The sequence below is a fragment of the Oncorhynchus masou genome, chromosome 19 (assembly GCF_036934945.1).
Source record: "Oncorhynchus masou masou isolate Uvic2021 chromosome 19, UVic_Omas_1.1, whole genome shotgun sequence".
NCBI lineage: Eukaryota > Metazoa > Chordata > Actinopteri > Salmoniformes > Salmonidae > Oncorhynchus > Oncorhynchus masou.
Window position 1 is genome coordinate 30,050,900 of NC_088230.1, and position 23,156 is coordinate 30,074,055.

Here is a 23,156-nt window from a genome sequence, read left to right on the forward strand (position 1 = left end):
ATGCACCACAGTCTGAAGATAGTATCTACTGTTGAATTTGGAGGTCCCACTGTGCTTTAAGGCACAGCACAGTCCTTGATTTAAACTGCTTGATAGTGTATACACACAATGTGCTGTTGTTACTTAGTCACACTACAATCTGTGCGTACTACAGACAAAAACAGAGCACATTATGACGCAAATGCATTGTGTACAAGTTGAGGCCATTTGCTCTACTTGTGAGACTAAAACAGGATTAACACATGTTATTCCTGGCTTTTATGATGGAGAAGTTGGAGTCAAGATGTTCAGTGTCTATACGGAAACTTAGCTAATGGGGCTGTGTATTGAGTGTGTGTGTGGCATGTTGTGCGTTAAGGGTGGGACCACAGACTTGTTGGACTATGGAAAAGTTAACAGCTGGTTGTCTTGAAGCCATTTTTAGTCTGAAAGACCTTCCCAAAGGTCTAATTAACGTTGTTTTTCTTTTGAATGTTTTTTCTTCTTCTTAATGACTGACGTCACTCATTCTTGTCTTTTCTCTTTTGGGGAAGGGGAGGATTTCTATTGGCTATAACTTCAAATGAGGGTTTATTTTATGAGTTGTTAGCCTTTACAGGAAAACACAAATCTCCTCTGGTGCGGCCCTCTCTGTCATGATGAATATATATGTTTAAAACCTCTATTACTGAACCACAGAGAGCCTTAAATAACTTCACATACATCACTTACCTCTGTTATCCCTCATGTTGGAGAAAAGAGGGAGAGCGGAAGAAGGAGTAAAAAGGAAGGAGAGAGAAAAAAAGCAACTGTTGTGTTCCACTGAAATCTGGCTTTATCCTGCATTGCATTTCAGTTGAAAAGGGGAAGGGGGAAGTTTTTAAAATTCTCAGGGAAATGGGAACATTTTTAAGCCACAGGCCTTAGAAACATCTGACTCATCTTGGATGCAGCCATCCAGCCCCAGACCTCTTCCTGCCCTTCCCCTCCTCTCTGTGTGTCTGTGTGGGCTGAATCCATCCTGCCTATCAGTCTCATCTAGTCAGCTCATGTCAGTTCCCCACAGTCAAAGGGCTTGCTTTGTGTTCCTCCACACAAACCCACAGCACAACTACTGTAACGGTGGAACTGTACCATCCACACTGTGCCAGACTCAGACAGTTTTAGATTCATGCTTTCCAGGAAAAATGTATGTTCTGTTTTAACTTCAATGCAGCTCATTCTGTTTGTATCCCCAGTTTTTCCAAACCCCCACTGATCCTGGTGTCTATGGATGGCTTCCGGGCAGGTTATTTAAAGGCCTATGGCAGTCTTCTTCCAGTCATCAGCAAATTACGTAAGCACACCATTGTTTTCTGGTGCGTAGGGCAACATTTGGCATGAAACATTCTAAAGAAGTTATCTGGTTGAAATTTGGTTTCTGGTTGAAACGACATCAGATTACAATCAAGTAAAGACATCGTGGAGGAAATTATCCTGTTTCAGGAAACTATTGTTTATTTGGCCACTTATGTCCGTACCATCGCAAAAGACATCAGTCTGACATCTTTTAAAACCATTATCCACATGGTGAAATTATCCATTTACTTTGGCAGCTTTTAACTATTTTTCGTCTCCATCTATTTCAGGCAACTGTGGCACTTCTACCTCATACATGAGACCTGTCTACCCCACCAAGACCTTCCCCAACCACTATACCATTGTGACTGTAAGTGTTGATGCTAGTCTTAGTTGCTCTAATATGGAACCAGTCAGGCATCTGTTACTCTGCAGAATTGTATACACAACTGGCCTATTAGTTTATTTGAAAATGGAATTCACTTAAAAGAAAGATGACTCTTTAAATCACCTTATCCATCAAATTGTCACTTACGACTAGTGATAACAAATTGCCTCCTGTTGTGGCTGGATGGCTAGGACATGCTGCACCTCAGGAGAAACTGTGTTGGTGTGCAACCGTAGGCCCTGATTTCAGATCTACTGGACTAACCCACACCTTCCATTTAGCCTCCAGAATTCTTTCAACACAGTGGGTTACCCGGTGGCTCCCGTGGGTTACCCGGTGGCTCCCGTGGGTTACCCGGTGGCGCCAGTGGGTTACCCGGTGGCTCTAGTGGGTTACCCGGTGGCTCCCGTGGGTTAACCGGTGGCTCCCGTGGGTTACCCGGTGGCTCCCGTGGGTTACCCGGTGGCTCCCGTGGGTTACCCGGTGGCTCCCGTGGGTTACCCGGTGGCTCCAGTGGGTTACCCGGTGGCTCCAGTGGGTTACCCGGTGGCTCCAGTGGGTTACCCGGTGGCTCCCGTGGGTTACCCGGTGGCTCCAGTGGGTTACCCGGTGGCTCCAGTGGGTTACCCGGTGGCTCCAGTGGGTTACCCGGTGGGTCTCTGTGATGAAGTGGTTTAGATGTAAAGTTACAGATGGTATGTCCACTTACTTAGCCGTGCAGCTGTCAAAGCACTGGTGTGTGTTACTCCCACAGGGCCTCACTGGTGTGTGTTACTCCCACAGGGCCTCTATCCAGAGTCCCATGGGATCGTTGACAACAAGATGTATGATGTGACCCGCAACGCCTCCTTCAGTTTGAAAGTTCCCGAAAAATTCAATGCCAAATGGTACCAAGGAGAACCAGTGAGTGGATACATTGGAATACACAACAGTGCAAATACCGCACCTTCATTCAATGTTAGTTTACTGCTAGAACTTATTGGTTTTAGTATAATATGGCCCTAGTGTTAGGAGAAATGTAACTTGACTGGTAGCAAAACAGGTTCTCCGTTTCAGGCTAACATTACACTCCTTGTGTCATGTTAAGAATGACAAGGAGTGTAATGATAACTCAAACAGACTGGTACCCAGGCTAGAAGAGTGGAGCTTGGGAAGACATAAGGGGCCCTATTGTTGTTAGAACAAGTCACAGATGGCACTTCGAGAAGATTTCCTTCTGAAACATTTAGCTGGAAAAATGCATGAGCGCGTATAGGGTCAGTTTTGATGAGTTTATTGAGCCATTGGGGTAGTTCTTTCTAGTGGTCTGTGGTTGTTTTGATGATCATAGAACCTCCACTGTCTCTCTCTCTCTCTATCTCTATCTCTATCTCTATCTCTATCTAGGTTTGGGTCACTGCCATGGAACATAACCTGAAGTCAGCCACATTCTTCTGGCCGGGCTCTGATGTGGCAGTCAATGGAAGATTACCTGACTTCTATAAGAAGTATGACAAGTAAGAGACATGAGTAATGGTCTTTCTTATCCATGTTTGTTTGTCATAATAAAGAGGAGTAGGTAATTCTCCGATAGTGAATACCCCATCTATTTGTTTTGTAGGATATAAAGTATGAATGTGTTATTTGGAGGTGACCAGCATTTGCTGTAGTGTACTGTAGCAGTGTGTAAGCTATCCATAGTGATGCTTTCTCAAGTAAGAAATAAAGCAGTATCTTTGTTTTAGGAACATCTCATTTGAGGAGAGAATCTCAACCATATTTAAATGGCTGAACTTGCCTCAAGGGGAAAGGTATGGTAATATGCTTCTTATAACCTTTTAAATGAGCATCATTTTGAAGGACAGTCCAAACACTTACGTCATCTCTTTCATTTGATCGGACCTCACTATGTAATCAGAGTCCTTTCATTTTGTTTTCATGTAGGCCAGATTTTTACACTCTGTACATGGAGGAACCAGACTCTGCCGGCCACCGATACGGACCAATGAGCAGCCAGGTCAGATCCATCTCTATTCATTCAACCCACCAATCAGGTGGGGGGTAATTTATAACCAATCAAAGCAGGCCCAGCAGAGGCCACAAAGTAGTCAGGCAGAACTCCTGGGCCTTGTATAACATGTGGTGTTATGAATGACTATATAATGTATTTGCAGGTGATTGAGGCCCTGCTGAATGTGGACAGGTTGTTAGGACTTCTAATGGACGGCTTGAAACAGAAGAACCTTCACCGCTGTGTCAACCTGGTGCTTCTGTCTGATCACGGTGAGCTGCATGTCGCCACAACACACAGCCGGATTGTCCTGTACACACAGTGGTCTCTGCGATCAACCGAGGAATCAGTAGCCTTGTTTTCTACACAGCATTCAGATGAAACAGTAGATTGGAAAGTGACTTGTTGTTTTAGCTTCTACTGGAGCAAAGGGCCTCGAGGGGAAATGTACAGTACAAGAGAAACAATGTTTCTCAGAGATAAGCACTAAGAAAGTCAATGTGAAAGCAGGGGAGGCGGAGGTAACCCATTTAGTGTTTTTTGGCAAATGAAAAAAGACCAGTGGTTTACTTTATGGGTCTGCTGTAAATCATAAGGTGATGCGATAGTGAGCATCCACTACTACTCAACATGAAAGAGGAGTTGGTCTAGGGGGGAAAAGGGATGAAAATAAAAAGAGGAAGTAGCTGATTTTCCTACATCCCTAAATATTAGTGACTCAAAAAAGAGCTCATATCGAGTCAGTATCTGGCAGCTAAATGATTGCTAACCTCCCTTAGCTGTTGTATTATGGCTGCATAGCTCCGGGCTAACGTTGTATAACGCTGCATAGCTCCTGCCTAACCTCCCTTACCTGTTGTATAACGGCTGCATAGCTTCTGCCTAAGCTCCCTTAGCTGTTGTATAATGGCTGCATAGCTCCGGGCTAACGTTGTATAACGGCTGCATAGCTCCGGGCTAACGTTGTATAACGGCTGCATAGCGCCGGGCTAACGCTGTATAACGGCTGCATAGCTCCGGGCTAACGCTGTATAACGGCTGCATAGCTCCGGGCTAACGCTGTATAACGGCTGCATAGCTCCGGGCTAACGCTGTATAACGGCTGCATAGCTCCGGGCTAACGTTGTATAACGGCTGCATAGCTCCGGGCTAACGTTGTATAACGGCTGCATAGCTCCGGGCTAACGTTGTATAACGGCTGCATAGCTCCGGGCTAACTTTGTATAACGGCTGCATAGCTCCGGGCTAACGTTGTATAACGGCTGCATAGCGCCGGGCTAACGCTGTATAACGGCTGCATAGCTCCGGGCTAACGCTGTATAACGGCTGCATAGCTCCGGGCTAACGTTGTATAACGGCTGCATAGCTCCGGGCTAACTCTGTATAACATTTACATTACATTTACATTTAAGTCATTTAGCAGACGCTCTTATCCAGAGCGACTTACAAATTGGTGAATTCACCTTCTGACATCCAGTGGAACAGCCACTTTACAATAGTGCATCTAAGTCATTAAGGGGGGGGGGGGGGGGGAGAAGGATTACTTATCCTATCCTAGGTATTCCTTGAAGAGGTGGGGTTTCAGGTGTCTCCGGAAGGTGGTGATTGACTCCGCTGTCCTGGCGTCGTGAGGGAGTTTGTTCCACCATTGGGGGGCTGCATAGCGCCTGGCTAACGTTGTATAACGGCTGCATAGCTCCGGGCTAACGTTGTATAACGGCTGCATAGCTCCGGGCTAACGTTGTATAACGGCTGCATAGCTCCGGGCTAACGTTGTATAACGGCTGCATAGCTCCGGGCTAACGTTGTATAACGGCTGCATAGCGCCGGGCTAACGTTGTATAACGGCTGCATAGCTCCGGGCTAACGTTGTATAACGGCTGCATAGCGCCGGGCTAACGCTGTATAACGGCTGCATAGCTCCGGGCTAACGCTGTATAACGGCTGCATAGCTCCGGGCTAACGCTGTATAACGGCTGCATAGCTCCGGGCTAACGCTGTATAACGGCTGCATAGCTCCGGGCTAACGCTGTATAACGGCTGCATAGCTCCGGGCTAACGCTGTATAACGGCTGCATAGCTCCGGGCTAACGCTGTATAACGGCTGCATAGCGCCGGGCTAACGCTGTATAACGGCTGCATAGCTCCGGGCTAACGCTGCATAGCTCCCGGCAAACGTCCCTTAGCTGTTGTATAACGGCTGCATAGCTCCTGCCTTATAGCACACAATCCACTATCAAACTCAATCATTAAGTTATTGTCTACAGATTTTATTGTACAAGTAGCAATTCAGAAATAAAACATAACAATTAACAATGTAGCCATAGTGTATATTACCACAACATATTGTTTTGTTTAAATGTTATAGTTCCTCTATTGAGTAACTTTTCGATTGACTTCCAGCCTCTGGCCTGTACTCTGGGGTCTGCCACTGTGGGGGCATTTGAACGCTTACTGTCAGCCACACGTACTGTTTGTTTTGGCTGAGACAATGGATGGTTCCAAAATGGCTCCCTATTCCCTATTTAGTTCAATACTTTTGACCAGGTCCCATAAGACTGGTTCAGAAGTAGTGCACTATATAAGAAATAGGGTTCCATTAGGGACGCTGACCTAGCACCTGTTGTGGGGGAATCGCATGGCAGAGCGAAAACTTTTGTAAAACAAGGTCAGGTTGAATGCTGAAACAGCTGTGAATGATTTAGCAAAACGAGGATGAGGGAGCCAGGGAGGTTTACAGAGGAGAGGTCTGTAAAGAAGATGCTCGCAACATCTGCATAGCATTTGACATGTGTCTAGTCTTGTAATTATGTCATTATGCGTGTAAAGGATTAACAAAATTAAATTCATTTGGTGGCACTGACCGATGGCTGCTCAACTGGCCTTGTAATAAGTTCCACGTTGCAGGGTTGTAACCTTGATGTCAGGTTTTTATAATAACAAATGTCATATGGGAATCTTTTTATTTAGCCTATAACAATCATTGCATTGCTCTTGGGTTATTTTTTGTCAATGTTATTGATGTGATTGTTTTGATTGATTGGGAAATGGAGGATATAATCCTAGTAACAATAATCTGTTTATAATTTCAAGTTAACAGTTTGTTCAGTAAAAAAAAAAAAAAAGATTCTCTGGAATCTGGTACCACTTAATTATGGTGCTGTTGAAGTCTTATACTGTCTATTCTCCATTTCTCCATTTCTCTGCTCTAACTTCTCCTATTGCTCTGACTGCCCAGTTGCCAGGAACAACAATACAAACAATGGCAATTGTTTTTTAAAGTGTGTGTGTGTGTGTGTGTGTGTGTGTGTGTGTGTGTGTGTGTTTACTGTATTTGCAGGAATGGAGGAAGCTTCCTGCAAAAAGGCTGCATTTGTAAGCTCGTACCAGGACAACATTGACGACTTCACTGTCATCCAAGGCCCTGCTGCGCGAATCCGACCCAAGAACCTCCCAGAAGACTTCTTCTCCTGTGAGTAACTGTTGATGATGTCAACGTGTCACTTCCAGCTGTTTTCCTCCCTCTTCCTGGCCTTATGTTGAAACACCATTCAGTGTTACAGCTGGTCCCAATTCCCTCCTTCCCCCTTAGATTTTTGTCAGATTTAGTAATGTGTAAGCATTAAGCATTTAGTAATGTGTAAGCTTCACCACTTCACTGGGGCAGCAGGTAGCCTAGCGGTTAGAGTGAGCTGGCAACTGAAGGGTTGCTGCTATCAAATCCTAGATGCCATTGCCTACCATTATGCCGTTGAGCAAGGCACTTAATCCCCCACAACAGCTCCCCTCACTTTCCGGGTGTGGCAGCTCCCCGCACATCTCCAAAAACCTATATATATGTATATGTATGTATATGTATATGTATGTATATGTATGTGTGTGTGTGTCTTTCGCAGGGGCTGGGTTAAAGTATTCGGTTGGACTATGTGTACAATTGACTAAAGTGATTTTAATCTTAAATCACACTGTACCTATGCAGACCATCCAGATCTGCAAACATAACGGGAGGGATACAGCATTTGGGGCAAAGTGTATGAGGGCAAAGTGGAAGGGGCCAAGGGGAAGGGGCAACGTGGTTGGGGCCAAGGGGAAATGGCCAAGGGGAAGGGGCAAAGTCGTTGGGGAAGAGGGCCAAGGGGAAGGGGCAACGTGGTTGGGGGCCAAGGGGAAGGGACAACGTGGTTGGGGGCCAAGGGGAAGAGGCAAAGTGGTTGGGGCCAAGGGGAAGAGGGCCACGTGGTTGGGGGCCAAGGGGAAGGTGCAACGTGGTTGGGGCCAAGGGGAAGAGGGCCAAGGGGAAAAGGGTCAAGCAATTTGGTCCAAGGGGTCAAGAGTGATTTGGGAAGGTCATGACTCTTGAGTTACCAACTATGTCTGTTTTTATTCCCCCAGTCGACTATGAAGGCCTGGTGAAGAATCTGTCGGTATGTAAAGTATTTGTGCCCAGTTGACTTCTGTGTTAATAAGATTAATTGAAAAATGATTTGCTTGCCTTAGCTCATGTCAAACAGGCCTCTCCCTCTGTCCCTTCATTGACTCTCTGCTCTTCTCTTGCTGTGTGTTTTGAAGTGCAGGAGCCCTGACCAGCCCATGAGGCCCTACCTCAAAGAGCACCTTCCCAAACGGATGCACTTTGCTAACAACGTGCGCATTGAGAAGGCCCATCTCTACATGAAGCCTGGCTGGCAAGCAGCTCTGTATGTCATAACATAACTCTTGTTTCCTTTTTTTTTCATAACACATTTTGTGTTTTTACATCTTTATTCATACAGATGTGGGATCTTAATTTGAACATGAGTAAAATAATCCTGCAAATGGGAAATTAGCTTTGATAGGCTATAGTTTAGTTGTTAGATCTACTGAGAGAAAGATAATTCTGGGTTTTCAATGAAATCACAAGGCTAATTCTCTGCGACAACTGGTCAAATTAAGATATGACATCTGTAGGAACCGTATACAGTATGAACCATAACCCTAAATGTAATTTCTTTGAAAGCGCAACACTTTGTTTTATCACATAACCTAAGCTGCACTCTTGGCTTTACTCTGGCATTAAGCCAAAGTATCTGTTGTGGAATAACCTAAGTAAATAAGTACCGTTTTAAATATTTAATAGTTAGCCTACTCATCACGGTTCACTCCTTTTTCAAGTCATCAGTTCCAGGCAAAACTAATTCCACACCGGTTAGAACTACACATTATCCATTGACATTCACTTTACACATTGTGCCTACATGCACTTGTCCCTATATGCATTTCTCCCTACATGCACTTTGAAAGCAGTTACAGATACTTGCAAAAGGTGATCCCACTTTATATTTATACGGTAAAGTACAAAAATGTATGCACTCACTACTGTGGGTCGCTCTGGATAAGAGCGTCTGCTAAATGATTCAAAAGTAAATGTTTAACTCTCGTTATGTTTGTCCGTTGCAATGAGACATTATTCGACAAGATGACTCACTAGCCCTAAATTGAGCGCTGAAATTCTCAACATCTTCCACATATGAAAAATGATAGTTGGTCTCCGGTTAACAGAAAGCCTATTAACATACCAACAGACATTTTGTTTTGCCCATGTTTGGGCATGTTTTTTACGGATGTCTTTAATGGGTGCTGAAAGCTGTTCCTTGTTGTTATGGTTGCCACAGTTGAGGATGTGAGCTATTATTAGTTGGGCTGGTTTATACAACTGTTCAATTGAAAACCCCTCAATTTTAGTGTTGTATAAATATATATAAAATACAGAACTCTGTGTCAGGGGCCTAGACACCTGCCCTGAGGAATTCCTGATTCTACCTGGATTATTTTAGAGAGACTTCCATTAAAGAACACCCTCTGTGTTCTGTTGGAGGTGTGATGTTTTTCATCTCTGTTCATCCACAGACAACCTAAGGAAGTCAAGTACTGCACTGGTGGATTCCACGGCTCGGATAACATCTTCAAAAACATGCAGGTCAGGGAAGGGTGAGAGGGATGATGCTGTACTTCCGTTGATACTCTGTGATATTACAGTATGGACATGTGGTTATGTACACATCCAGGGAAACCCATCCAAACATACTGTCTCTAACTAAAAAACAGCTAACCATAAAAGCTACATTACACTTGAATCACATGGAGATTAGCTAAAAAACACAACTCATTTTTTATTTTGATGTGAAGTTCTATGATGAAAGCACTACAGAGAGGTAGCCTGAGTCCCAGATCTGATTGTGCCATCTTCTACAGATATAGCATCTTAATTTGATCACCCTTTTGTTGCTGATTTGTCACATGCGCCGACTACAGCAGGTGTAGGTAGACCTTACCGTGAAATGCTTACTTACAAGCCCTTAACCAACAATGCAGTTCAAGAAAGAGTTTACTTTATATAGTAAATATTTTTTTAAGAAAAAAAAATCTAATCAAAAGTAACAAAAAAATTACATAACAATAACGAGTCAATGTGCGGGGGTATAGGTTAGTCAAGGTATTTTGTACATGTAGGTAGGGGTAAAGTGACCATGCATAGATAATAAACAGTGAGTAGCAGCATTGTAAAAACAAAGTGGGTGTGGGTGTCAATGTAAATAGGTCGGGTGGCCTTTGAATTAATTGTTCAGCAGGCTTATGGCTTGGGGGTAGAAGCTGTTAAGGACCAAGACTTGGTGCTCCGGTACCGCTTGCCGTGCGATAGCAGAGAGTACAGTCTGACTTGGGTTACTGGAGTCTTTGACCATTTTTTAGATCTTACTAGGTGACACCACCTAGTATATAGGTCCTGGGTGGCAGGAAAAGCAAACTTAGTGTATTTGAGTTTTTAAAAGGCTTCTAACGTTTGTAATTTTCTTAATGTTTTTGTGGTATCCAATTGTTAGTAGCTACTATCTTGTCTCATCTCAACAACTCCCGTACGGGCTCGGGAGAGACAAAGGTCGAAAGTCATGCGTCCTCTGATACACAACCCAACCAAGCCGCACTGCTTCTTAACACAGCGCGCATCCAACCCGGAAGCCAGCCGCAGCAATGTGTTGGAGAAAACACTGTGCACCTGGCAACCTTGGTTAGCGCGCACTGCTCCCGGCCCGCCACAGGAGTCGCTGGTTCGCGATGAGACAAGGATATCCCTACCGGCCAAACCCTTCCTAACTCGGATAACGCTAGGCCAATTGTGCGTCGCCCCACGAACCTCCCGGTCGCGGCCAATTACGACAGAGCCTGGGCGCCAACCTAGAGTCTCTGGTGGCACAGCAGAGACTGGTGCCCTTAACCACTGTGCCACCCGGGAGGCCCTACGTTTGTATTTTTCACTTAAACATTTCAGACTTGATTTGCAGAAAAATGTATCAACCCCTACAAAAAATTCCATTATAATCCACATTTCCTGTAGCTGCAGGATTATCTTCCTGCTGTAGCAAACTGGCTCAAATAAGATCCTACACCTGTATGGCCATTCTCAGGCCAAATGTCCCAAACAGATCTGGGAGCAGGCCACTCCAAAGGAGCCCCAGTTTGTTAAATCATGCCTGACATTCTTTAGGTTAAATCAAGCTGTGTCCTCCGAGAGAGTCAAGTTTCTCCCAAAGTAAACCCACTGCAATACCATCACCTATAACAGTACAATGTCCTCCCATTTGGAGTTGTTTTCCCATGTACATTTTTACTAGGTTTTACTAGATTTCTCCCCATCTCCATGTTAGTCTTTATGATCGGTCTGTTTATGTTTCCGGCCTTAGAAAATCTCTCCCAAAATAAGCCTGCTGAAATACCATCCCCTATAACAGTATGCTTTGTTCCCATTTGTGTTGTGTTTTCTCATGGCTATGTTTATTATAGTTTACTAGACGTCTCCCTGGCATCTCCCAGTTAGTCTTTATGTTTATAATAGGTCTGTGTATCTTTCTAGATGTGGTCACACCTGGAATGTGTTGCTATAATTATCCCTGCGACTTTACTCGCTAACCTAAATAAAACAGGTGCATGAGTCAAATGAAAGTCTGCTGAAAATATCTTCTGTGTGTCTTGCTGCAGACCGGAAGAAAAGCAGACATAGCTAGCAAGTAGCAACATCACCTATTTAATTTAGTAGCCACCCACGTTTTAAAGGGGCAATCAGCAGTTACTACATACATTTTTGGACTTATAAATGAATTATGTGCCCATTGACTCATGAAGAATACAAGTTAAGAATGCCTCATCAACTGTCATACCCCATCAGAACCCAAAATATACTGTAAGTTTGTTTTACTTAAATGTTTGTAAACAAAGTAAATGTGACCAAACACTATATAGCCGCAACATGGTTAAAACTATCATTTTGATTTCATGGATGGTTAGTCCTTGCATCAATAGCTCTGAATTTGAGAGTGGTTGATTTCTCCAGCCCCATCTCTCAGCTTTTTACTTAAACAAGGGCTGGGAGTCCCCTTGTTATTGTTTCTACTGCTGATTGCCGCTTTAAGGCTCATCTTATGATTATTTCAAAATGTTAATTGCTTTTCAACCCACCTTTTTGGAAGGTCATTTAAGTACTTAAACTCCCACACGGTTTACTTTTAGCTATTCTGATGTTTACACATGGTCTATTTGTGGTTTTGACTCCTTCGTAGGTGTAGGGAAATTTTAACTAAATGAGATGGTGAAATTGTGGTTACTTTGTTCTTCTCTCCATATCTAACATGTCTACTCCACTGTCATGAATAGTGTGTCCATCTAGTAATGTGTCAGTTATTCTTATGAAAATGAATTAAGTTTGTTTTTGTATTTTTCAGGCCATTTTTATCAGTTATGGACCAGGGCTGAAATACAAGACCCAAGTTGCACCTTTTGAAAACATTGAAGTGTACAACCTCCTGTGTGGTAAGCCTGTTAGTCAATGGACCATTTAACATGGGGACAATATCCTGTTGCATAACTAGAAAGGATTAGCCTGGGTGCCAGTTTGTTTCCGCTCTCTTGCCAACTCCTGATGGAATTGTCATGCCAAAGGAGTGGAATGATATCTAAACAGACTGGTACCCAGGCTAAGTAATACTTCTCTAAAGTGAAATTATTTCAGCAGACCGAACTGGCTTTACATTCATTATAGCATCATTTCAACCACTTCTATACAGAACTCCCAGGACTATTTCTGAACATTGTGATACGTTTCAAAGAGGATGTGCCAGTTGAGAAGGCCACAGCACCACCACTGGAAACTAAGTCCATAGTCACACAGCTATTCTGTACAGTTAACCCATTAGATCAAATCTAGTCAGTGAAAGAAAATACCTTTTCAACTCTACTATCACTTTACCCCCCCCCCCCCCGTCTCTATCTATCACCCTCTCTCTTTGCCTGTCAGATTTGTTGGACGTTCCCCCTGCTCCTAACAACGGGACCCATGGGAGTCTGAACCACCTCCTGAAGAACCCTCCCCACCGCCCCGTGTACCCAGCTGAGCTCTCCTCTAACTCCACCTGTGAGGCCAGTGGCCTTGCCCCCTCTGACCACCTGGGCTGTAGCTGCAGCACCCGCACCAAAGCAGCGGTATGACCAGGGGGTACAATCAGGGAGGGGGGGGGGTGTATCCTCAAACTCGCACATCCATCCCCAGAGAGCAGGACTGGGAGGGGAGGGGTAGACAGAGGGTCTGTCCTGTCCATAACACTCTAAATCCTCAATGTTTGAAATGTGCTTCATTGAAAACTAATGTTTATCCTCACTTTATGATTGATAACCCATAAGCACTCAGAGGGAGAGAAGTTGACAGACACACTAACATGCTGAAAATATATGTTTCAGGAGAAGACTATGAACAGGCAACTCATCAAAGACAATTCCAGTGAGTACACACTTCATGGGGTCTCTTTGTAATGGCTCAGTAGTAAAAGCTTTGCCAAGCACTCCAGTTAGCGTAATCATGGCTCTATTTTGTCTATGATTATGTTTTTTATCACACCCGCCCCTCCCTCAGTTTCCGGAACCAAGGCTCTTCACCTACCATATGGAATCCCTCGAGTTCTCCAGGAGAATTCAGAGTACTGTGTCCTGCACCACGCCGACTACATCAACGGTTACAGCAAAGATACTCTTATGCCCTTATGGGTCGCCTACACAATTAACCCACTGGTGAGTCTTTATGTGCTTGTGTGAACGACCAGGTTTCATACCCAGGTATGTGTTAGTCTGCTTAGCTAAAGCCGAGGCATTTGCTTGGGAGAGTTAACGCGAGTCTTCAGAATCTTAGGAAATGTTACCCATCACGCGAGCGTGGTTCTAAACCACCTCCATTACACTCTGGCTCTCTTTAATGTCTACAGATAGATAGTATGTTGTGTTGGAGATGCACTGTTGTATTATGTTTCTCCGGTTTGTGTTTCTCCGGTTTGTGTTTCTCCGGTTTGTGTTTCTCCGGTTTGTGTTTCTCCAGTTTGTGTTTCTCCAGTTTGTGTTTCTCCAGTTTGTGTTTCTCCAGTTTGTGTTTCTCCAGTTAGTGTGTTTGGCTAGGATATGAAATAAGTTGTAAAGATTTGTGAAGTGCTGAGAGCTGAGCTGCTGCCTGGCCCTGCTAGCTGGCTGTAGATCTTCCAAACTCGTGCTGGCTTTCATAGCTTCTTGTGCTTGTCATTATGTGGTGAAAACCTCAATGTAAATCAGGACGTCTCTCTACAGTATATCTATCCCTGGCTTTCGTTCTCTCAACATCCTCCTTTTATTCCATTACTTTCTGTCTAAAAGCTATTAAGAGGAAGGAAAGTAGATGATTCATGGTTTTATTTTATCTGAGGAGAAGGTACCGGGAAAAGCACTATCATAATGTATATTGAGTCAACCCTGCAATAAGGAATGAAACCAGGTTCACATAACTAATACCAGAGCTCAAGAACTGGAATCATCTCTATCTCGTCCCCATCAGAACAATGTCCAGCCACTGAGTCCAGTAGCGGAGGCCTGTGTCCGTGCAGATGTCCGTGTGGCGCCTCTCTTCAGCCAGAACTGTGTCAGATACAAGGACAACCCTGCGCTGTCCTACGGCCTGCTGCATCCACCAAGTGAGTACATGGGAGATTACACCCCAAAACCTTTTGTTAAATACCTACTCCATATTACTGTACATGCATATAGCCAGCGATGCATCAGATTCTAACACTAAATCAGGACAGTTCTCATACAACTTTTGAAGACCAGTTGATGATTTAAATGAATTGTTAAATGAAGTGTGTGTGTGTGTGTGTGTGTGTGTGTGTGTGTGTGTGTGTGTGTGTGTGTGTGTGTGTGTGTGTGTGTGTGTGTGTGTGTGTGTGTGTGTGTGTGTGTGTGTGTGTGTTTTTAAGTGATTAATTCATGTTGATGTTTCAGATCTGGGTGCCAATGGAACAGAGGCAGAGTCACTACTCACCAGCAACATTGCGCCCATGTACCCTGCTTTTAAAGGTGAGCAGGTCAAGCTAGCTGGCTAAGAGACAGATAAATCTCAGGTACTGTGCAATAATAGCTCAAACACCAGGTATGTGTGATTTCTTATGGACATGCAGCTTCAGAAAATGACTTCTTAGGACACAGTGCGTCTTTGCATGATGTATGTATAGGCCTACTATAAGATTTCTCTCACTGGACTAATGGGTTTGTTTTATACTGATCAAAAATTAAAAAAAAAATACTATGTAAAGTGTTAATTCCATGTTTCATGAGCTGAAATAAAAGCTCCCAGAAATTGTTCATATGCACAAAAATATTATTTCTTTCAAATTTTGTGCAGAAATGTTTACATCCTTGTGAGTGAGCATTTTTCCTTTGCCAAGATAATCAAGCTACCTGAAAGTTGTGGCATATCAAGATGCTGATTAAACAACATAATTGCACAGGTGCTCCTTGTGCTGGTGACAGTAAAAGACCACTCGAAAATGTGCAGTTTTGTCTCAACACAATCCCACAGATGATTTGAAGGAGCGTGCAATTGGCATGTTGACTCCAGGAATGTCCACCAGAGCTGTTGCCAGAGAATTTAATGTTCAATTCTCTACCATACGCCGCTTTAGAGAATTTGGCAGTACATCCAACCGGCCTCAGAACCGCAGACCACGTGTAACCACGCCAGCCCAGGAGATTCTTCACCTGCGGGATAGTCTGAGACCAGCAACCAGGATCTTGACCTGATTGTAGTTTGACTGTTGTAACCGACTTCAGTGGGCAAGTGTTCACCTTTGAAGGCCCCTGGCACACTGGAGAAGTGTGCTTTTCACAGATAAATGCCGGTTTCAATTGTACTTGGCAGATGACTGACGTGGCGTCGTGTGTGCGAGTTGTTTGCTGATGTTAACGTTGTGAACAGGGTGCCCCATGGTGTCGGTGGGGTTATGGTATGGGCAGGCGTAAGCTATGGACAACGAACACAATAGCATTTTATCAATGGAAATTTGAATACATAGAGATTCCATGATAAATCCTGAGGCCCATTGTCCTGCCATTCATCCATCACCTCATTTCAGCATGATAATACACGGCCCCGTGTCGCAAGGATCTGCACACAATTCATGGAAGTTCAAATGTTCCAGTTCTTGCATGGCCTGCATACTCACCAAGGACGCTCTAGATTGGAGTGTGCATGCTCCAGTTCCCGACAATATCCAGCAACTTCGCAACAGCCATTGAAGAGGAGTGGGACAACATTCCACAGGCCACAATCAACAGCGGCCTGATTCACTCTATGTGAAGGAGATGTCGCACTGCATATGGTTGGTTGGTTGACTGGTTTTCTGATACACACCTCTACTTGTTTTTTGAACGGTATCTGTGACCAACAGATGCATATCTGTATTCCAAGTCATGTGAAACCCATAGATTAGGGCCTAATGAATTTATTTCAATTGACTGATTTCCTTGAACTGTAACTCAGTAAAATCTTTGAAATTGTTGCATGTTGTGTTTTTGTATTTTTGTTCAGTGTAGTTTCTATCAGTTTTACTTTTACTCTTAGGCTTACTCTTACAGCATGTAACACTCCCAGCCTGCATCTCTATTCTATTTTGAACTAGCCTTGGGCAATTAGGTATAAATTTCAGCCCAAAGATCCAACTGCTGAGATAATGTACTAGGACAATTTTTTTCCCCTTGCATTTCCTGTTAGATCGTACCATTTTTCCTAGGATCTAAGGTTCTAGTTGAATAGTGGAAAACAGCTGACTCCACAGAAAATATTTAACTGTTAACAACAAGCTGTAGATTTAGGAGCATGGTTTAAAACTCTTTCACACCAACTGAGAAATCTCAGATTGGTCTGTCCAATATAAAAGCTTCCCTGTGAATTAACATGGTAATCTGACCATGGTCATAGTGAGCCATATTTATTCAGTAGACATAGGATCTCTGTTACATTTTGTCTAGGGGACAGTAGTGTACAATAGTGGTGCAGCAGGGCGTTACCATATCAGGCAGTGGTCACGGTAAAAACCCAGCCCACTCCCTAAGCTCTCTTTTAGTGTTTTATTGTTCACTTTCCATTCTGTGTAACTGGCTTGACAAAAGTGATTGCTTGCTATGCTATTCTAAAGAAGGGGAGTTTGTTACGTTTAAAATCTCACCCCATTTTGTACTCTCTGCTTGGCACGTAATGTCATTTGTGAGAACATGAGCACTCCTGATGCAACAACAACTTGTGGTATAGTTACTCATAGACCATCAATGTGTTGGTAGTAGACCTAAAAGGTGTGTTCCTGACTTTCCCAGACAGACAATGTTGCTAATGTGGTGTGGGGTCATGTCTACTCTGATGGAAAATAATAGCACAGTTTTAAACACTGGGCTGTAGGATACTGTTTGGGACAGCGGTTAGGATGGTACAATATGATGCCACCTTGTGGGTTCCATATTGATGAAAGGGAGATGCAAATGGTTGTTACTTTCGTTGATGCCTGTGGACAGAGGTAATCCATCATAAAAGGGGTTGATTAAGTATGTGTCATGCAAGGGGATTTTGTTTTTTAAATCCATGAACAGAAGCACTCTGTGGATAACTTTACAAACACTCACTGCCCTCTGGTGGCAAATGGTGAAAGTTTACAGAGTAGAAATGCTGATCTAGGATCAGCCCCCAACACTGTCCATTTAATCACATTTATTATGATCTAAAGGGCAAAACTGATTCTAGATCAACAGTCATACTCAAAGACATTTTTGTGAATATTGACATTGTTCAATGACTTCTTGTTTTAATAAGTATATGATCGTATGTTTGCAGCTGTTTGGACGTACTTCCATGACGTCCTCCTGGTGAAATATTCCCAGCAGCTGAATGGGGTCAACGTTATGAGTGGACCTATCTTTGACCAGCACTACGACGGACACTTTGACACTCCTACAGTTAGCACACCACAGTAAGTGTTCATCATCCATGCGTGTTGTTGCTGCTGGCTTTTTTTGAATTCTGTTGTACATGAACATCTTTCTTTCCTGCAGACATGAGGCTCCCATCCCCACTCACTTCTATGTGATCCTGACCAGCTGTGGAAACTCTTCCTTCTCCCCTGCTGACTGCCAGGGTCCCCTGGAGACCACCTCCTTCACCCTCCCCCATAGACCAGACCACACTGAGACCTGTGCTGTGAGTCACACCGCTCTGGCTGGCTGTCCTACTCTTTCCTACTGGGCCAGCTGAAAAGCCTGTTGAGGAAATGTAACATGTCAACAGACCAAAAGATGGCTGAGATAATCAGACCTGGTTTAAATAGATGCTGTATGTCAAATACCTGAGCAGCACATCATTTAGTTAGCCATGTACAATGCAACCAATTGAATCGTCTCAAATGTGCACATTTCAAGCTAAATCAGCTGCACCCGAAATATTTGATTGTGTATTTGACCTCGGTCTGGAGATCGAATGGGATCCTCTCTAGTTTTGCTGTTTGTAAAGATAATCTATGAATATTATTAGTGACTCAGCCCTCCTTTTCCTCCTCCTCCCGGTCTCCTCAGAATGGCTCAGACTTCCAATGGGTCCAGGAGTGGGCCCAGTTCCATGCTTCCCGGGTCCGAGACATAGAGCTCCTGACTGGACTCAGCTTCTACCACAACAGGATATCAGTGGAGGAAACGCTACAGCTCAAGACATTTTTACAGACTTTCTAAGATTTCAAGAAGTTGCCTCCGGCGGGTTTTAGTACCATATTTTGTTATCGCTGTAAGGCCTTATTACACATATGCAAGTAAAAAGGCCAGGGCTAAATGTGTAGCCTTGGATCCCATTCAATTAAAAAAGGTGTAACACTTCTATTTAAGTGCATAAAGAGGGAAACAAAGCTGTACTGTTTAAGTGAGAAATTGCCTGAAAGTCGCTTGAACCTCAATCATAGACTTTAAACCAGAAAGGCATACACTGAAAGAAGCCAAGTTATGAGACATAATATAATAGACAGTTGTCTGTTTGGACTTGAGCCAGAACACTGAACCAAAGAAGTCATAATTACAGTGCATTTCTAAAGTATTCAGACCCATTTTCTTGTTACAGCCTTATTCTGAAATGTATTAAATAAATCTACACACAATATCCCATAATGACAAATCTAAAAAAAAAAAAAAAAAACGTTATAGAAAAACTGATGACATTTACATAAGTATTCAGACCCTTTGAGACTTGAATTTGATCTCAGGTGCATCCTGTTTCCATTGATCATCCTTGAGATGTTTCTACAACTTGATTGGAGTCCACCTGTTGTAAATTCAATTGATTGGACATGATTTGGAAAGGCGCACACCTGTCTATATAAAGGTCCCACTTGAACCCAATCGAACATCTCTGGAGAGACCTGATAATAACTGTGCAGTGACGCTCCACATCCAACCTGACAGAGTTTGAGAGGATCTGCAGAGAAGAATGGGAGAAACTCCCCAAATACGGATGTGCAAAGCTTGTAGTGTCATACCCAAGAAGACTTGACTGTAAACGTTGCCAAAGGTGCTTCACCAAAGTACTGAGTAAAGGGTCTGAATACTTATGTAACTGATTTCAGTTGTTTGTTTTTTTACATTTGCAAAAATGTCTAAAAACCTGTTATTACTTTGTCATTATGGGGTATTGTGTGTAGATTGAGGGATTTAAACAAATCTATTTTAGAATAAGGCTGTAACGTAACAAAATGGACAAGTCAAGGGGTCTAAATACTTTCCGAATGCACTGTAGATCCATCTACCAAACACCCCTCTTTCATCCCAGAAAAACAAGGGGAAAGAGTGAGAATGGAAGAAAATACGAGGAAACCGGCATATAAATAGGAATTCTATTTGACTAAGTGATTATAATAGCTGGGACATTCTCAGGAAACCTCAGACATTCTGGAATGCAAAAGCTAGTAACGGCCACTGGCCGAAGGCCTGAAACACTGCCAAAGTTTTTGACTCAGATGTCTGATTTGGAGAGTTGGCTGAAAGACATGGCATGGATGCTCAAAAAAAAGTTTAGTCTACAAGAACAAAAACAGGAAAACCACACATTCCACACACATGTTCATGGTTGCACTTGCCAAATGGTGTCATTGTATGTTTGACTAGATAGTGTCTTTATTTTGTTAATATCAATGTTTTTATATATTGAGTTTATTTTTATTGCTCTGTCACTGTAAATTAAAGGTTGTGAAGTTGATGTGGGGAATTGGGATTAAATTCTTGACAGGACTATTGGTGTGTGCACATAAGTATGTGGTATACATGTGTTGTGGTTGCAAGTACATGTGTGTACTTTGGTCGTGACCGGAACTTAAAGTAATACCAAGATTAGCATGACTAAAAGACAAAGTATACAGTGTATGAAACAAGATATGCAGTACATGACATCCAATGTACAGTTGAAGTCAGAAGTTTACATAAACGAGTTTAATGACTCCAACCGAAGTGTTTCAACCACTCCACAATTTCTTTTGTTAACAAACTATATAGTTTTGGCAAGTCGGTTAGAACATTACTTTGTGCACGACAAGGAATTTTTCCAATAATTGTTTAGACAAATTATTTCACTTATAATTCATTGGGTCAGAAGTTTACACTAAGTTCACTGTGCCTTTAAACAGCTTAAAAACCTTGGATCATTGCTATTCTAACTTCCGCGACGCATATAAGGCCCTGCCCCGCCCTCCTTTCGGAAAAGCTGACCACGACTCCATTTTGTTGATCCCTGCCTACAGACAGAAACTAAAACAAGAAGCTCCCACGCTGAGGTCTGTCCAACGCTGGTCCGACCAATCTGATTCCACACTCCAAGACTGCTTCCATCACGTGGACTGGGATATGTTTTGTATTGCGTCAGACAACAACATTGACAAATACGCTGATTCGGTGTGCGAGTTCATTAGAACTTGCGTTGAAGATGTCGTTCCCATAGCAACGATTAAAACATTCCCAAACCAGAAACCGTGGATTGATGGCAGCATTCGCGTGACACTGAAAGCCCCAACCACTGCTTTTAATCAGGGCAAGGTGACCGGAAACATGACCAAATACAAACAGTGCAGCTATTCCCTCCGCAAGGCAATCAAACTAGCTAAGTGTCAGTATAGAGACAAAGTAGAATCTCAATTCAACGGCTCAGACACAAGAGGTATGTGGCAGGGTCTACAGTCAATCACGGACTACAAAAAGAAAACCAGCCCCGTCACGGACCAGGATGTCTTGCTCCCAGGCAGACTAAATAACTTTTTTGCCCGCTTTGAGGACAATATAGTGCCACTGACACGGCCTGCAACGAAAACATGCGGACTCTCCTTCACTGCAGCCGAGGTGAGTAAAACATTTAAACGTGTTAACCCTCGCAAGGCTGCAGGCCCAGACGGCATCCCCAGCCGCGCCCTCAGAGCAGACCAGCTGGCTGGTGTGTTTACGGACATATTCAATCAATCCCTATCCCAGTCTGCTGTTCCCACATGCTTCAAGAGGGCCACCATTGTTCCTGTTCCCAAGAAAGCTAAGGTAACTGAGCTAAACGACTACCGCCCCGTAGCACTCAAAGCACTTCATGATGACGGAAGTGAGAGACTAGTCAAGGACCATATCACCTCCACCCTACCTAACACCCTAGACCCACTCCAATTTGCTTACCGCCCAAATAGGTCCACAGACAATGCAATCTCAACCACACTGCACACTGCCCTAACCCATCTGGACAAGAAGAATACCTATGTGAGAATGCTGTTCAACGACTACAGCTCGGCATTTAACACCATATTACCCTCCAAGCTCGTCATCAAGCTCGAGACCCTGGGTCTCGACCCCGCCCTGTGCAACTGGGTACTGGACTTCCTGACGGGCCGCCCCCAGGTGGTGATGGTAGGCAGCAACATCTCCACCCCGCTGATCCTCAACACTGGGGCCCCACAAGGGTGCGTTCTGAGCCCTCTCCTGTACTCCCTGTTCACCCACGACTGCGTGGCCACGCACGCCTCCAACTCAATCATCAAGTTTGCGGACGACACAACAGTGGTAGGCTTGATTACCAACAACGACGAGATGGCCTACAGGGAGGAGGTGAGGGCCCTCGGAGTGTGGTGTCAGGAAAATAACCTCACACTCAACGTCAACAAAACTAAGGAGATGATTGTGGACTTCAGGAAACAGCAGAGGGAACACCCCCCTATCCACATCGATGGAACAGTAGTGGAGAGCGTAGTAAGTTAAGTTCCTCGGCATACACATCACAGACAAACTGAATTGGTCCACCCACACAGACAGTATCGTGAAGAAGGCGCAGCCTGGCGGGCTGTATCACCGCCTGGTACGGCAACTGCTCCGCCCACAACCGTAAGGCTCTCCAGAGGGTAGTGAGGTCGGCAAACTACCTGCCCTCCAGGACACCTACACCACCCGATGTCACAGGAAGGCCATAAAGATCATCAAGGACAACAACCGTCCGAGCCACTGACTGTTCACCCCGCTATCATCCAGAAGACGAGGTCAGAACAGGTGCATCAAAGCTGGGACCGAGAGACTGAAAGAAGCTGTTTATCTCAAGGCCATCAGACTGTTAAACAGCCACCACTAACATTGAGTGGCTGCTGCCAACACACTGACTCAACTCCAGCCACTTTAAGCAATGCTGCCTAATATAATGTTTACATACGTATTCATATGAGATGAATAATGTAGGGTATATACTGTACTCGATACCATCTACTGTATCTTGCCTATGCTGCTCTGTACCATCACTCATTCATATATCTTTATCCCCTTATACACACAAGTGTAAGACAGTAGTTTTGGAATTGTTAGTTAGATTACTTGTTGGTTATTACTGCATTGTCGGAACTAGAAGCACAAGCATTTCGCTACACTCGCATTAACATCTGCTAACCATGTGTATGTGACAAATAAAATGTTATTTGATTTTGATTTGAAATTCCCGAAAATTATGTCATGGCTTTAGAAGCTTCTGATATGCTAATTGACATCATTTGAGTCAATTGGAGTGTACCTGTGGATGTATTTCAAGGCCTACCTTCAAACTCAGTGCCTCTTTGT

At 43.8% G+C, this 23,156-nt stretch overlaps 1 protein-coding gene across 1 annotated transcript in view; it reads left to right on the forward strand.

Moving 5' to 3' along the window:
• The window catches only part of enpp1 (ectonucleotide pyrophosphatase/phosphodiesterase 1), a 40,681-nt gene extending 20,357 nt beyond the window's left edge, over positions 1-20,324 (forward strand). Inside the window, exons 6-25 of the mRNA XM_064925596.1 lie at positions 1,218-1,315; positions 1,608-1,687; positions 2,489-2,608; positions 3,092-3,201; positions 3,430-3,495; positions 3,629-3,701; positions 3,859-3,967; positions 7,036-7,167; positions 8,088-8,119; positions 8,265-8,392; positions 9,582-9,651; positions 12,449-12,536; positions 13,021-13,205; positions 13,461-13,500; positions 13,633-13,787; positions 14,575-14,710; positions 15,018-15,092; positions 17,896-18,031; positions 18,114-18,258; positions 18,630-20,324. Coding sequence (XP_064781668.1) covers positions 1,218-1,315; positions 1,608-1,687; positions 2,489-2,608; positions 3,092-3,201; positions 3,430-3,495; positions 3,629-3,701; positions 3,859-3,967; positions 7,036-7,167; positions 8,088-8,119; positions 8,265-8,392; positions 9,582-9,651; positions 12,449-12,536; positions 13,021-13,205; positions 13,461-13,500; positions 13,633-13,787; positions 14,575-14,710; positions 15,018-15,092; positions 17,896-18,031; positions 18,114-18,258; positions 18,630-18,782 — 2,131 coding nt within the window. The 3' untranslated portion in view covers positions 18,783-20,324. The remainder of the gene's footprint in view (positions 1-1,217; positions 1,316-1,607; positions 1,688-2,488; positions 2,609-3,091; positions 3,202-3,429; positions 3,496-3,628; positions 3,702-3,858; positions 3,968-7,035; positions 7,168-8,087; positions 8,120-8,264; positions 8,393-9,581; positions 9,652-12,448; positions 12,537-13,020; positions 13,206-13,460; positions 13,501-13,632; positions 13,788-14,574; positions 14,711-15,017; positions 15,093-17,895; positions 18,032-18,113; positions 18,259-18,629) is intronic.
• The last annotated feature ends 2,832 nt before the right edge of the window (positions 20,325-23,156 follow it).